The 15,725-nt window shown below is 44.5% G+C and overlaps 1 protein-coding gene across 3 annotated transcripts in view; it reads right to left on the bottom strand.

The window, feature by feature from the left end:
* Positions 1-15,725, bottom strand: part of fynb (FYN proto-oncogene, Src family tyrosine kinase b) — a 98,639-nt gene that overhangs the window by 48,190 nt on the left and 34,724 nt on the right. For all 3 annotated transcript variants that reach the window (XM_028604527.1, XM_028604528.1, XM_028604529.1), the window contains one exon: positions 2,635-2,891. In XM_028604527.1, coding sequence (XP_028460328.1) covers positions 2,635-2,881 — 247 coding nt within the window. In that variant the 5' untranslated portion in view covers positions 2,882-2,891. The remainder of the gene's footprint in view (positions 1-2,634; positions 2,892-15,725) is intronic.

The raw sequence follows: 15,725 nt of genomic DNA, 5'->3' as shown, positions 1-15,725 counted from the left end.
CCCTTTCTGCTCCGCTGCCACTGAGTGGATTTGGATTATACAGCGCAGAAAATAATCCACACTTTGAGGGAGAGGACTCCTGCTAAGTTGAGTGGAAATGCTGAGTTCCTCTGCAGAGCAGCCTGGGCTCAGTCAAACATAAAGGATATCCTGAGTTGGAATATTCCCCACATAAACAATGATCCCGGCACACAAAGCCCTGTGCTAATGCCAGCCGGACGTTCCTGACAGGGCCGGGCTGGGGTTGGGGCTCTGAGTGAGGATTGTCAGGATTTTGGGATGCCATAGGAAGTCTTTAACTGCACAAATAATCCCTAAGAGTTTGTGCTATTGCATTCGGAGGTGGTTGCGTTGTGTGTGTGTGGGCGGCTGTGTGCGAGAATCATAAAATGCTGTAACTGTGTGGGAAAGAAGTGAATAGAAATGACCTTTACACTCCGGATTGTGTTTCAGATACTTTCCCTGTTCTGACAAAACAATAAAGACACATTGCTCTATGAAGTACCCTTCAAATTAATGACTTCCTCCTTCTGTGCTCCTTGCAAACAAACACTTGTCTCTCCGAGCTTTGACTGTCTCCTCAACGTGCTCCTGCAGAGATTTTGAATGGATGACCACTCCTCACTTTTGACTGTCATTTGTGGTAACCCTGGAGATGACCAGGGTTCTACTTTACTTCTGTGGTGATTGGTTTTGCCTTTAATTTTATCAGGGTAGTTTCAGTTTCAGTCACATTCAAGTCTGCGTAGGGTCAAGGTTGGCGAGGACAGACACTAGGTCTACCAATAATTGGACTTTGCCACCGCAGTTCGTTTCCTGTTTCACATCGAGAGTCAACGTTGGATCCTTCCCTGAGCGTGACCTAGCTGTTACTGCTGTCACCATGATGATGAAGGCCCCCCAACCTTTGTGGAGTAGTTATTTTAACCACAACTACAATCTTTCTCTAAACCTAATCAAGCTGTTTTTGTCCCTAAACCTAACCAAACATTTACCATAGCATTAATCATACATAGCACATAAAACAGCATGTTAACGTACCTACGTTGTCTCTCCTTCCCTATGGCCTGCACTCTGGCAGCCTGCCAGCTGCTGTCAATCAAAAACTAGTCTCGCATTGCCGGACCTTCCTCCACAGGACTTCAGAGGAAGGTCTGGCTAGTCCACACAGTACTCCGGGATGGGAGAAAAGGTCATAGGACCAGCTGTGAATTCCCATTTGGGGAAAATGACATTAGCAAAAGATCAACTGATAATCAATAAGATTTCTGATGCCAACTGCAGTTTGAGTTCCTCTGCATCGCGACTGAGCGGCATGATTGTGGCTGTTAGGCAAACTAGATAGACAGCTGTGTTATGAAAGGGGTTGAGAGGGAAGGATAGGAGAAAAATCCAATCACAATCGCCTTGGGCGCAATGGCAGTGCCTCTGCAAAATAACCTTGAGAAGGAACTTGTTTTGGTGGAACGTGTGTACGTTCAAAAGTAGTTTTAGTCGGTCGACAGAGAACTCAGATTGGACAGATAGTCTAGCTAGCTGTCTAGATTTACCCTGCAGAGATCTGAGGAGCAGTTAACCATAGTCCTCACAAATCCACAAAGAAAGAGGAAGGTGATGGACATCCGTCGGTCTTCCAGTGGTACCGGAGCAATCCCCTAAATCAATCGTCATCCATATAGACTAATCAACAGCAGACATGGACACGCCCCTTCTGATAGATCCCCAAAGACCCTTTTCTTCCTTTTAATAATAAAAAACTATTTACAAAATGTTTGAAAAACCCATTGACATTATTTTTGAGGATAAAGGATGACTAAACAGGATTTCAGTTGGACTTCAGTACACAGCTACAGTATATATTTTAAAGTGCAAACAGAAAAATTTGGATTGACTGACTACAGAGTTAGCCCCGGGCGTCCCCGGCTACAGCCGCAAATGTTTAATGAATAGCCCAGGAGCTCTCGCTCTTTCTCTTCTGAAATATAGTGATTGTACTCTTGTAATAGCTTATTATAACTTTATTTTTCCTCAAAATATCACGACACCTCCAAATCTCACGGATGGGATGGGATATTACAGTCCAGGGGTTTATTAATTCATTAAAATGAATGAATTTATCATTGAGGTGAATAATTGTCATATGCACATTTAAGGAGGAATTTACTTCCCCAACAAAAGATGAGAAAAGAGTAAATGATGCCTAGGCTATATGTGCAGACTCCGATATAATTAGAAAAGCTGATCTACAAGAAAATAAATAGTTGAAAGCAATATGATTGTAATCTATGTTTCCCTTTGCATACAGATATTTGCAGCATAAATTGATTTAGAAAAAGGTAGAAATTGGTGCATACAAAATTCACCAGAATGCAGGAAATGAAGTGTTTAATGCTCTGCCAGGCCAGTTATGATTCGGCCAAATGTTGGTGCCATCTAACTAACATCTACAGACTGGGCAGCTAAAATGAACATACACTGGCTATTAACAAGCTGGGCAAGCCAAACGCTGATTTGCATTACATTCAGTTTATTGAAATGGGTCCGGGCTAAGCCCTGAACCTCCTCAAGTCCTAGAAACGCCCCTGACTGACCATGACTGTTCCTCACTAACTTTGAACATCACATATCCCTTACCCGTCCCACCACGAGTCCTCAGGGTTCCAGTGTGAGAGGACGTGCTGACCCCCCCGAAGACCGCCATCCCCTGTCCAACGGGGGCGTGGAAGTTGTTGTAGTTGGGGATGGCGGTGACCCCGAAGCTGGGGTAGTGCTGTGGCGTGGGGTCGGCCCCATATCGGTAGCCGGCTCCCTGGGAGATGCTGGTGTCTCGGTCGTCTGTGAGTTTAGTTGCTTCCTTATCCTTGCATTGCACACAGCCCATTATCTATAATCTGTGGACGACAAGAGAAAGAAAAGTTGGGTTAGATGAAACTGGTAAATCAGAAGGGAAATGGCTAGAAAAGCCTAAACGCGTTACATTAAAATAGAAAGACTGTGCCGCTAAGATGAAAACTTCAAGGGATTCATATAAGACAGCGTGTTAAGGCAGACTGAGTGATGGACACATTTGGATCATAACTCCTAACAGAATGGGACAGTGGCAGATTACATGTGATAGTGGGATGGAGAAATAAAAACAGGCTAAAAGAGCCTTAATGCAGGCAATGAATTCAACTTCTACACTATAAGCTGGACGATGGATCGATAGGATGAAACACGCTGTCTGGCCGCGCTGAACTGAACGCATCACACTGCTTTCTCTACAGATGACATCCTTCCACTGATTAGCACTCTGCTCTGGGAGGCAGGGAGCTTTTGTTTATCGCCTGACACACATCTTGGTCTCTGGATGACTCACACAGTGTGTGTGTGTGTGTGTGTGTGTGTGTGTGTGTGTCTCTCTCTTGGTCAGGAGGAATAACGGCTCCTGTAACACTGATGTCAGGGAGGCCGGCCGGAGAGAGGGGGAGATGTGGAGGCATGGCGCTGTGCTGTCAACGTCACCCTGTTGATCCTCATGGAGACTGGTGGGAGGACAGAGTGGTGGGGGGACGGAGTGGTGGGAGGACAGAGTGGTGGGAGGACAGAGTGGTGGGGGGACGGAGTGGTGGGGGGACAGAGTGGTGGGGGGACGGAGTGGTGGGGGGACAGAGTGGTGGGAGGACAGAGTGGTGGGAGGACAGATTGTCGGCTTCTGGACGCTGGTTTAGTCACGGAGCCGAACAATCAAAGTCAGTCTGACAAGCCAAAAGCAAGAATATTTACCTGTCGTTCGCGTGTTGGACACTATCAAAACATTCAACTATATTTTTTAATGTGCAATGTGTCTACCGATACATCCTCTCCCATAATCCTCTCTATAGAAAACGTTTGACTGTAGTGCAGGGTAAGCTGCAAATTCTGACTTTCCACTTTAAAAGCTGGAATTCTAAGTTGCAAATACAGCTACTCTACCTTACTTTAAAGATTCAAAGAAGAATGGTCAAAATGGAAGCAGCAGAGGCCGAGATATCCTGACTTTTAGTCCAACTATTAGGTGAAGCTCCACAAACGCTGGACCTGCCTGTGATAAGACGAAACTATTGGGTTGCAATGACCCAGGAATCCATCCACTGTAGACAACTAGAGACGAAAGAATGTTTCTGTTGTAAACATGTACTTGTAGGGATGTAGTAATGTAGAACTGCTCCAGATTAAAGTCTAAAAACATCTTGAATTACTTGCTTAATAGTTTATTTATGACTAAGCTACATGTAAGGATGGTCTTTCCCTCGGCGAAATAAAATGCTCAGATTTGAAAAAAGACACCCGCCACACCCCAGAGGGGGCACGAGATTACCCTTGGACAATGTTGTGTACTCCCAGAGGAATGATTGCCATCTAATTGTTTCTCTGCAAAACAAGGGATGAAATACCAGTGTTGGCATGGTGTATCAGCGCAGACACAACGGGCGATAAATCCAGGCTCTCCTCGGAAGACAAAGTGCCGGTCTGGCCTTCCGCTCCAGTCTGTCCTCAAATGTGTCACTTGCGAATATATATTCCACTCCCTGCTCTTTCTTTCTTCCCCCCCCTGCCTTCCCTCTGTCTTTTGGCTCAGTCGCCTCATCTGACTGCAGCCAGAAGCAGGACATGTACTCACTTGTGACACGCTGAGGACAGAGAGAAGAATAATAAAAGAGGAGTGGGGGCTTCCCCTTCTCAGCAGCAGCAATAAACAAGTAGAGGATCAGAGGGAGGAACCACACTCTTCTACAAACTGACAATGTCACTGACAAACAATAACCACTCTGAATAAAATAATCACAGCCCAATCTAATGACAGAAAGTAACCCAACAGCAACACTATGACACAATATCTATCTACTGATAAATCCCACGGAAATCCATCCATCCATCTGTCGTCATCCGCTGTAATGTGAATATAATGACTAAGTGGGTAAAGGCAAATAATAGAGCAGCTAGAACAGTCTGGTAAGATCAGAAAAAACAGGTAAAGACAACATGTGTCATATCACGACATCCAAAGTGTAAGACACTAATTAGTCTCATATATCGATTTCAATATAATATCAATATATTGCCCAGCCCTAAGCTGGATACTCCAAAAAACGGATCATAATTAGGATACTTGTGTGCTTGCAAAAGTACCCATTTTTGCACTACTACAGTACAGTCATGGAATCTTTACCGAGAACAGAAAAAAATTATTTATGGGTAATTTAAATTATAAGAGAGAAGAAAAAGCGTTCTAAAATGTCAATGCTGGGGCTTCAGCAGGCCTGCAGCACTGCAACAGTAACATTAAATAACACATATCACATTTCAGCTGGAATTATAATGTCAAAGTGCACACGGGTGTGACGTAAATGTTCTCATCAGAGGGTATACACGTAGGCTCTGTGCGGACCAAATGTGAAGTGGTAGCGTAGTGATCTCCTGTGCGTGTGGACCGCGTCCTAGGAGTGGATAGTACTGTATTAACAGACCTACTGTCTGTGGACGCGTCCGTTCCGGAGTCTAATCGAGCCTTTAAGGTGCCGTTTGGATTTGGACACCTGCACAAGCAAAGAAGATCTGTGTGACATGAAATATCACATTTGTGCTCCTTGTAATTGACCCGTGTCTACAACCTGGCATCAAACCCAGAGTGAAAGTGGGCGGCTCACACATGAAGCAGCGGTGCAGCAGCAGCACACGCCACCACAGCTCCGTCAGTGGGGTGATGTAACCGCTTGTGACAGGACGCGGGACAGGCAGGGCGCCAGGCAACAACAGCAGCGATGAAACGCTCAATGCAAGACCGCAGAGCATCTCTAGTCCTATATGCTCACAGCACCGACCAAAAACTGCAGGCAGACAAAAAAATGTATTGATCCCTCTGAGCCAGATAGACAGCTGTTCCTTTCCAGTTGTTAAATGATCGTGTTATCAGGGATTGATATGGCTAAGCATTACAGGTGGTCACACGGAGCTGCATGTAGGTCACTTCTGACTGGGGGCGGATCAGAAGTGACAAAAACAATACAGCAACACACAAGGGGTATCTCTCACCACTGCAATATGTAAAACAGTGTGGAGGCCTCACTACACTACACATCAAGCAGTCAGTAACAACTGGATCTGCTGCTACCAGAGGCCCAGTTGGAGTTTGTCAGACACAGCCCCAAGAGACAGAAAAGCCCTAAATAGGAAGGTTACTTTCAAAACTACATGATATTGCAGGCCTAATTAAGGAAAATGACACACGTAGGATACAAATGGGAGAACGGGGACATGTCCCTACATAGCTAGCTGGCTAGGTCCTTTGCTACATCGATGAAAAATAGTAAGAAATAAATGCTTTGTGGACTAGCAAGACCTTCCTCTGCAGCGCTGTGGAGGAAGCTCTGGTCAATGCGAGACTAGGCGCCCATAAATCAAATGTATTATACTATTAATATTATTATTTATAGGTGTTCCCGTGATTCTCGCGTACATCTCGTGATGTTGCGAGAATTCAGCTGCCGTGCAAGGTTTATGTTTGAAATATCCCCATCAAAATCCTTACGTCTTCCCCAGCAATAATCCATCAAATAGCACATTCTGTTATTCAATTCCTGTGTTTTTTCTGACCAACTCCAATCAATTAGATTAATCGTTTGAGCAATCAGATTAGTGGATTCATGTTAAATGCAATCTGCGTCAGTCCAAAGAGCCGTGACAGTTCTAAGCCCTATTTGCCTGCCTCCTTCCTTCCAGCCTTGTGCAGGCCCAGTGAGGGCCGAGGCTCAACGCTGATTGCTCTCTTTGAACTGAAGGCTCTTTCATCTCTTTATTTCTCTCTTCCTTCCCTCCTTTTCACGCAGCCCTCTCTGCTGATTAATTATTCCTCCTTGGCAGAAAAAAAGCCGCCACCTGCTTGCCGTAGGGGCTGTTTTGCTGTTTACTCCCCCAGTCTCTCACTCCTCGTCCCAGAGGGCTGCAGTGAAACAGCTCCTGAGGCGACTAAAGCCTCAACCAAAACTGAGGCCATTCATTGCATGGTTTCACTAAAATGAACCGTCGCAAAGAGTCTTTTAAAATGCATAGACTTTTCATACAAGGAAACATGCATTTTGAGTATCAGGGTTGATATCAGACCAAGCAACTCCTTCCATGTTTTAGCCACTTTCAACATGAAATCAATGAACCCTCTGGGAAAATCCAATTACAGAGCAGGACGTGACCAGCAGTGGAGTCAGATCTATAATAAGTTAACTCAAGAGGCTCTTCATAGAACACTGGACGGACAAAATTCATTATGTTCTTTAATTGGAGCCAAAGACCCAAAGCATCAGAACATGTAAAGAGTGGGATTTAAAGAGATGAAAATCGATTAACTCAACATTAAATGAGATGGCGTCCACCTGTGCGCCATGACTAAGAAAAGACAGGGCGCTAAAGAACAGGGCTGCACAATATATGGTCTTCTTACCGTCACTGCGATATCAACTGGAGTAATAAACACATCTCAAAAGGCTGTGAAAGACACATTTGTTTGAACCGATCACACGTCAGTATCTGTTTATTTATCGCACGTAATATTGTTATCGCGATATTCAACAGCATTATCAAATATCGCATATTTTCTTCATATCGTGCAGCCCTAATAAAGAAGCATTTTGGAGGGGTTGATCCAATGGCACGCCCCCGTCCACGTCCCACTCGGGTGAATAATTCATAGAATGGTTGTGCAGAGCTGAAGCTATGTTATTGCGTTTCGGGGGCAGCCGTCGAGGGACTGGCTGCATCTATATTTGATGTGGAGGTGATGGGGTGGGGGTTCATTAGAAGCAGGAGTGTGTGTGTGTGGGGGGGCTCTGGGCGGTTATGAAGGAGGTGGAGGGTACACTGTCTAAATATCACGTATTAAGGCCTCAGGGAAAGCTTTTTTTCATTCCTTTTGTCATTGGAAGTCTGAAGTGAACCCAGACGGTATGAAAACACCCCCGGCTCCGGGAGAGTGGAAACAGGCCGGGCGGAGGCTGGAGAGGCGGACTAATAATATGTTTCACACAGATTGGGACATACGTGCGGGAGCACATATCCTTGACAAGGACACATTTAATGTACAACAAGCTTTACAATTTGAAACGGTGCGGCTGGAGACAGACTCACTTCACTACACCTGGCAAGTGCAACAGATGCACAGGTAACTGTGACGAAGGATATGGGGATGTAGGAAGGTATCAAGAAATAAGAGGAGCCTGGAGTGTTGAGATGAAGAGCAGTTCCTTCTGAAGGAGCCTTCTTTTACCCCGCTCAGCCGGCAACCAAACCTGCTGTTTCTCTCAGGCTGTCGTGGTACAGACAACACATCATGAAATAATGATTCACTTTACAGTCACCTTCATCAGGAGGAACACCAAAATAGACAGAGAGAGAGAGATAGAGAGAGAGAGATAGAGAGAGAAAGACAAAGAGAGAGAGAGGTCTGCATGGAGTTATAATGAGATAGAAAAAGATTACAGGGGCAAAAGAGGAGGGCATGGAGCAGAGTAGGAAGAACAGTGGCTTATAGGAGGGGGGGGGGGAGTCGACGGGGGAGGGGGTGATTGAATGGATAGACAGGAAGATGGGGAAGAGGAGGGGTGAGTGCCCAGATTCTTGACAAAGGAAGCAGGCTAATGATGGGCTCCGGGTGTCTGCCAGGGGATGCTCCCAGCATGCCGTCCTGCCAGTGTCATGCAGCATCCCGACACACTTAACACATCCTCTCTCTATCGCTTCCGCTTTCATATATTCATATTCATATAGACATAAGCTACAAGCATGTATACAGCCAGCAAACTACCAAGTTATCGCCACAGCTGCAAGTCTCTGTATGCTTCAGATCAGGCGTCAACATGGCAGCAGCATCCGGACAGAAAGCTGGGTACCACAGTCGACCCATCAGTTCAACAACAATATGTATTCCGCCTAAAAGTGTCCAATCACTTGGCTGAACACTGGCTCCTCATCACATCCATATCCTGCTGTGAACGTCCATCATTACTAATTATTCACTGATAATTAAAAAAAGAGTGTGTAGGAGAAAGATGAGGAGCAAGAGGGAAGAAAGGAAAAGAGAAATCAGAATCTACTGTAGGGGCGGGCATGCCTGGTAAACTGGTTACTGTATAAGGGAAATGACAATATTGCAAGTATAATCACGTTTGAAAATCTTTATTGCATATGCAGTAGCGTTTAACCTTAGTGTTTGATTATTGTGAATCGTGTGTGAAGATTCTTCTGAGAGAAGGTTTCTGATCTCATAGGAATGTTGCTTAAGCAACGTGGCATCATGACTTTGCGTCATGAACATACACGCCACTTTCCTAAAGCCAAATGGCGTGTTATCTGTACGCATTTTGAGCTATCCATGTGTACGTCTACGCTGTATACAGCTGATGTAAACATACATGTTATTGCGAGAACGTGCCGTACTATCGCAAGAACGTGCCATACTATCGCGACAACGTGCCGTACTATCGCGACAACGTGCCGTACTATCGCGAGAACGTGCCGTACTATCGCGAGAACGTGCCGTACTATCGCGAGAACGTGCCGTACTATCGCGAGAACAACGTCACACGCTTGTAAAAATAAAAAACCCGGTTGGGTTTAGGAAAAGAACATTGGGAAAGGCTTTAGTAACACAAAAAACCACAAAAAAATACGCCTTGGCCGGTTGGAGATCAACCAGACGGGTTAGGGGTTAGGGTTAGGGTTAGGGTTAGGGGGTTAGTAGTGGTAATTGGTAACATCCCAGATGCTGAGGACAAGCAGCCTTTTCCGAAGGGAGTAGGGAGAGAAGGAGATGAGATAAGACTGTCCCAAGGTAGAAGAGAGACAGATAACTCCTCATCTGGGTGCACTATTGGAACGTCTTGTGTACCACGCTCTGAAGATTAATAAAGTGTACTGTGACAGTACTGTCAGAGGTTGTTGTCTTGTTCCTCTTGGTCACAGTTATACACTGTGTTAGTGTTATACACTAAGTTATATACTGGGCTGGGACCATATGCTTTGCTCCCGATTCGAATAGAATAGGAAAAGATGTTTATATGTCATTTTGACACAAATACATTTAATAAATGACATTTTGATGTTTGAAAGTCTCTAGGTTTTGACATAAATGCAGATATAAATGTAATTTAAAAAAACTTTAATAAATATTAAAGATTTTCAAATATTGCAACAGAACCAAATATTCTGTAGCCTATTTTGCCATCAATACTGCCGACGTTGTCTTTGCTGTAATCAGATCAGTATATATTTATGTTTAACATTTCATTGTATCAATGGGAAACATCCATGTGTCCAGACGAGGCTAGCAGCAGCAGCACCACGTCAGACACGTTTCTGGTGAGCAAAGACATAGAAAACGCCACGCAGCTGACACGCCACGCTCACGCCACGCAGCCAGTGTGCAGCTTGTTTCTCTAACCTTCTCTAAAGGTTAGAGAAACAAGCTTGTGACCGGGAGGCCATCGGTTGAATCCCCAGACCGGCAGGGTAAAAACTGCGTGGGGGAAAGTGAAAGAGCAGCGCTTGTCCCTCCCCTCATTAGCACCACTGAGCAAGGCCCTTCACCTCCAACGGCTCCAGTGGAGCAGATCAGACTGGGGTTGTACTGGGCAGCTTCCAGGTATGGATGTGGAACTGTGTGAATGTGATCAGGGCATTCCCGCCTCTCAGTGAACCTTCCCTCAATAAATAAAGGTAAAGAAATAAAAAATAAAACATGGGTGTCGATTGATTCTAGAGACAGTATATCATGAGACATTTCTAAAAACTGATAGTTTCCTAAGAAGAATGACATCACATGTCAGCCAGTCAGTCTGACGTTTATTTACTTTGTAAAGAGGAACATAGGAATTTCTGTTTTACTGGAAACAGATATGATGTAGTCACCGTCGGCGGTACCGTAGAAACAGAAACTATTTAGTTCAATCATTGCTTAAAAAAAGGACAAAAATTCTAGGGAAAAGAATTGATTCTAAAATCGTCGCAAAAACAATCACGATTCATAAGATTATTATATAGATGTGCATATCAGTAGGCGTACATGCTTGCAGCTATGAATGTTTCTGAATGTCTTTTGAATTTCTGTCTGAAATCCACACATTTGGCACAAAACATTATCATGTTATTTGCATACATGCAATGTTAAATGAGAAATTTCGGCAGGGTTAGCAACAGTAACTAAGGGGGCCGCAGTGGGGTGTTAGTCAATTAGAATACATTCATTGTGAGCCAATAGAACTGTGGATTGTATTTTTGTTAAAATATAAAATAGGGAGTGTTTCCAGACTTTGGAACAAAATGTAAAAAAAAGGGTTACACTTTACTTGAAGGTATCTACATAAGAGTGACATGACACTGTCATGGATGTGTCATAAACATTATAAACAAGTCATAAACGTTTATGACATAATGCTTCTTTTAGTAAGTGTCATTTGGTTTTTGTCATGACAAGTTATGGTTAGGGTAAGAGTTAGAGTTAGGGTTCATTTGTTTATGACAGTGTCATGTGTTCATGACAGTGTCATGTCACTCTTACGTAGATACCTTCAAGTAAAGTGTTCCCAAAAAAAGGTGTCCATCTTTTCAGAGTTATTTGTGTGGTATTAAGTAAAGGGAGGATTCTGCTCGACATGTTCCGGCTCAGGCAGGCCTGGCTCGGTGCCGCCGGGTCACTGAGATCAGCTGGCGCATCACAGAGGAAACGCTGCCGACACAACACCGCCGCCGCTGCAGCAGCAGCTGTGATCCGTGCCTCCCCAAAAACACTCCATCACACCAGCATTTTCCAGGGAAGCTGGCGTTGCTGCGGTGAGTGAAAGGAAAAGTCCACACAGCTGACCAGAGACACTGATACAACCTGCGGTGGAAGAAGTAATCCCATCCTTCACTTAAGTAAACTGATACTAATACTAATACCACACTGTAAACATACTCTGTTACCAGTAACTTGTAAGTATCATCAGGGAAATGTAAAAGTACTCAATGCAAAAAGATCCTCCCATTGTAGAAAGTGTAAAGGATCCAACCAGTTCTGTGTTTAATGGTCTAATCATCTCAGCGTGACTTGGAGCCGTTATATTGTTGGTTAGTTTACTTTAGAATCAAACATCAGATGTTATAAACTACATGTGTTTTGTGTGCAGAAATCTTTATGTGTAACTAAAGCTGTAACAGATGAATGTAGTGGAGTAAAAAGTACAATATTTCTCCCTGAAATGTAGCGGAGTAGAAGTAGAAAGTGGCATGAGAAGAAAAGACTCAAGTAAAGTACAAGTACCTCAACATTTGTACTTAAGTACAGTAAATGAGTAAATGTACTTAGTTACATCCCACCACTGGTTACAACAGCAGGAAATGATTTCTAACGTTCGGACAGTGTCAGTAAAAGAGGATATGTGGAGAGGAGAGGAGAAACTAAAAATGTCCAAATTTAGGACGACTGTCAGACCTCAATATGACATGAGGAGCTGTTAGCGGCCTCAATGAGGTCAACTTTAAAGAGCAAAGTTTTAACCTTAAGTAAGCATTCCTGCAATTCAAAGGCTAGCTCCTGCACCACCAGCTTTCAGCTGATTTTTAAAGAGGCTGGGTGGAGTAGAGTCTATAAAGTCAAGGATCTGGGCTCCATTATGTTGTTTTCACGGCTCTGTTTTTCTTTTTTTTTACAGCACGTGTCCCTGCAGGAGGTCTGCCTGAGGATGCTCCAACCCCCTTCATTAAAAACTCTCCGCTGCTTTTATCCCTTTCAGTGTGAGCCCCTCGGAGTGTACAGGTCGCCTCGCAGTCAGGGGCGGGGCTAGAAGGGGGGGGCACGGGGTGCCCCCCCCCCCTCCCCCCAAGGTTAGAGTGGGGCTAGAGTGCTGTCAATCTGACAATTGTGATTTCCATTGGATCAGAGTGCTGTCACTGCCTGTTCCGCCTATTTTCCTAGCCCTTGTCACATGACCTATTAAAGGTGCTCTAAGCGATGTCACATGTTTTTTAAGCTACAACATTTTTTGTCACATACAGCAAACATCTCCTCACTATCCACGAGCTGCCTGGCCCCTGAACACACCGTAAAAAAACGCGGTCTCTATAGACAGCCCAGGCTCCACACACACCAACAACAACAAACTGTGCCAACCTGCACCACCAAACATAACAAACCAGTCTTCCAGCCAATAACCGACAAGAAGGATGCAGCAGCGTTAGCACGTAGGCTACTTCCACAATGCGCGTTCACGACTGTTTCAGGAAGCACGGAAGGGAGGGGGAGGGGACGGGATGAGGAGGAGGGAGGGGCGAGCTAGCCTCTGTTTTGTTTGAATACTTTGAATGTCAACACAAGAAGTGACGTCACCCAACATCGCTTAGAGCGCCTTTAATGTTTCCATGGTGACTATCCAAAATACTGATACCACGGAACCAGCACTGGAATTGTCCCCCCCAACCCCCCCGTGCCACCCAACTTAAAAAAATCCTGGAATGGCCCCTGGTCCCAGTGAGGAGATGATGAAGGCTGGAAACAGCCACAAATACACAAAGAGGCAGTCAAGTTTGAGGATTAAAATATCTCCAGTTTTTTTTTTTAATGGTTAATCTCCTCTCCGGTATGAGCTGCGAGCTGTCAAAACCCCCCTAACCCTGAAACAAGCCTCCCTCCTGCCGCCCGGCTCATCTGTGGTTTGGGCGGAGGGGGGGGGCATGTCTTCCTGCTGAGTGAGCGCGGATCACAACAACACAGGGCCTCAAACATTCCTGCTCCCATGACTAGGGTTGGGCTCCTTTTTGATTTGAACAAATTCCATTTCCGATTTTTCGGATGGCCAGTTACCGTGGCAGCAGAACATGCAGAGAAATGTCTTCCTCGGAACAGACAGACACCAAAATAGACCTATGAAAGAGTTGTCTCATGACTTGCTATGTTGTTTTCAGACAATGACTATGTTGTTTTGGCAACTGTTTCCAAGCACAGCAATACAACTTTGTAAGTGTAATTGTGGCCAAAATGCATTCGGAATCATAAGTCAAAGCATTCACTGTCATTGCACTTTGAACTATTTGAATTTAAATAACGCCTGTTTTAACTATTTGGATTCCAATTCGGAAATTTCCCTTTTGGTTCCGGTTCTTATCGATTCTCCAATTTGATTCTTTGAGGGGTGGAGCTGAAACGGGTCACATGTAGGGCTGAAACGATTCTTCCCAGTAACTCAAATAATTTGATTACTAAAGATCCTCGATGCAAAATTCTTTGCCTCGAAGCTTCGTTTAATTAACGTAACTGACGTCGTATGGCTCACTGTGTTTCCGCACGGAGGATTATTAGTGTCGCACAACGGGCTGACGCTGGACACGAGACTGACGCCGCAGATTACAAAATGAAGGAAGACAGCGGAAATAGTGAGGGTCTTAAGAGAAGAGACAGGCAGGAGAAAACGACAGAGAGTTTGGGATCATTTTAAGCTGCAAACATGCTGCTACATCATCTCTGTAGAAACATCCAGCGTGCTCCTCCATTCAGCGGAGCCAACCCGACACGAGGCAGGCTGACTGACGTCGGCTCTGTCAACTGCTCTCCTTCGGCATATCCAGTGCAAAGAGCCAGAGGCAAGAAGGGGAAGGGGGCGAAAAAGACATTTACATTTGGGCCACCAAAAAATGTACTTACAACAGAATAAGGGGCTTGGTGGCCCATGTGGCCTGTGCTTAAAAATATTAGCATCTATCCCTGTTATTGTATGCAATTTAGGCAATAAAAAAGGTTGCTTTCGAAAAAAGGAAACCTCTTTTGTATATTTGCTATTGCTGTTTACTGTAAAGCAAAAGTATTTCTTATCCGATTAATCGATGAAATAATCGGTAGTATACTCGATTACTAAAATAATCGGTAGCTGCAGCCCTAGTCACATGCTTATTTCAAGTATAATTTGGTGTTTTATTTTCGATTCAACGGTGATTTAGAGTTTTACCTTTAGCTTTTTCAATGTAAACTAAAGCCACAGCCACACGTTGGAGTGCCTGGAAGTATGGCGGCTGCGACGGAAACAAAGGGTGCGTCTGAAATCACACACTCAGTATGCATACTATCGTTCAGCATACCTTTGTGTTAAAATAAACAGTAGTGTGTCTCTTTTTCAGGCGCACTAAACTGTAAATTTCAACGTCACTTCCTGAGAGCCTCCTCCTTGAAGACGCGTAACCGTGGTAACCCCTGCCGACCCCCAATCTAGCGGCATCGCCAGATAACGCTTAAATGACTGAAAGAGGTGAATGACTAGACCAGCAGCTGTTTAAATATGTAGAAATGTAAATTAGAGCGTTACTGACGTTACAGAGCTCCGTGGTTTCTGTCCGTTTGTCTGTCGTGAACATTGTTGTTACTACCGCATTGCATTGTGGGATACTTGCCGGCGTACTGTCAAGTGTTTGCATACTGTAAAAATTGACAGGAAATAGTATGCAATTCGCGTACTATTGGTTTCACACTAAGATTTTGGACGTAGAAAAAAATCTCACATACTGTTTTAGCTACTAAACAGCATACTAGTGTGGAATTTCGGACGCAGCCAAAAGCTGTTAAATTTGGATTCAAGACCACATTTTCCAAACGATTCCAATAAAAAACGGGAACGGGTTCTCGATGCCCAATCCTACCCATAATCCTCTCTCTCTCTCTCTCTCTCTCTCTCTCTCTCTCCCTCCTCGCTGCT

This window comes from Perca flavescens, chromosome 18, assembly GCF_004354835.1.
Source record: "Perca flavescens isolate YP-PL-M2 chromosome 18, PFLA_1.0, whole genome shotgun sequence".
In the NCBI taxonomy this organism is placed as follows: domain Eukaryota; kingdom Metazoa; phylum Chordata; class Actinopteri; order Perciformes; family Percidae; genus Perca; species Perca flavescens.
The sequence above is the reverse complement of the archived record's forward strand: the minus strand, read 5'-3'. Positions and strand labels throughout refer to the sequence as shown.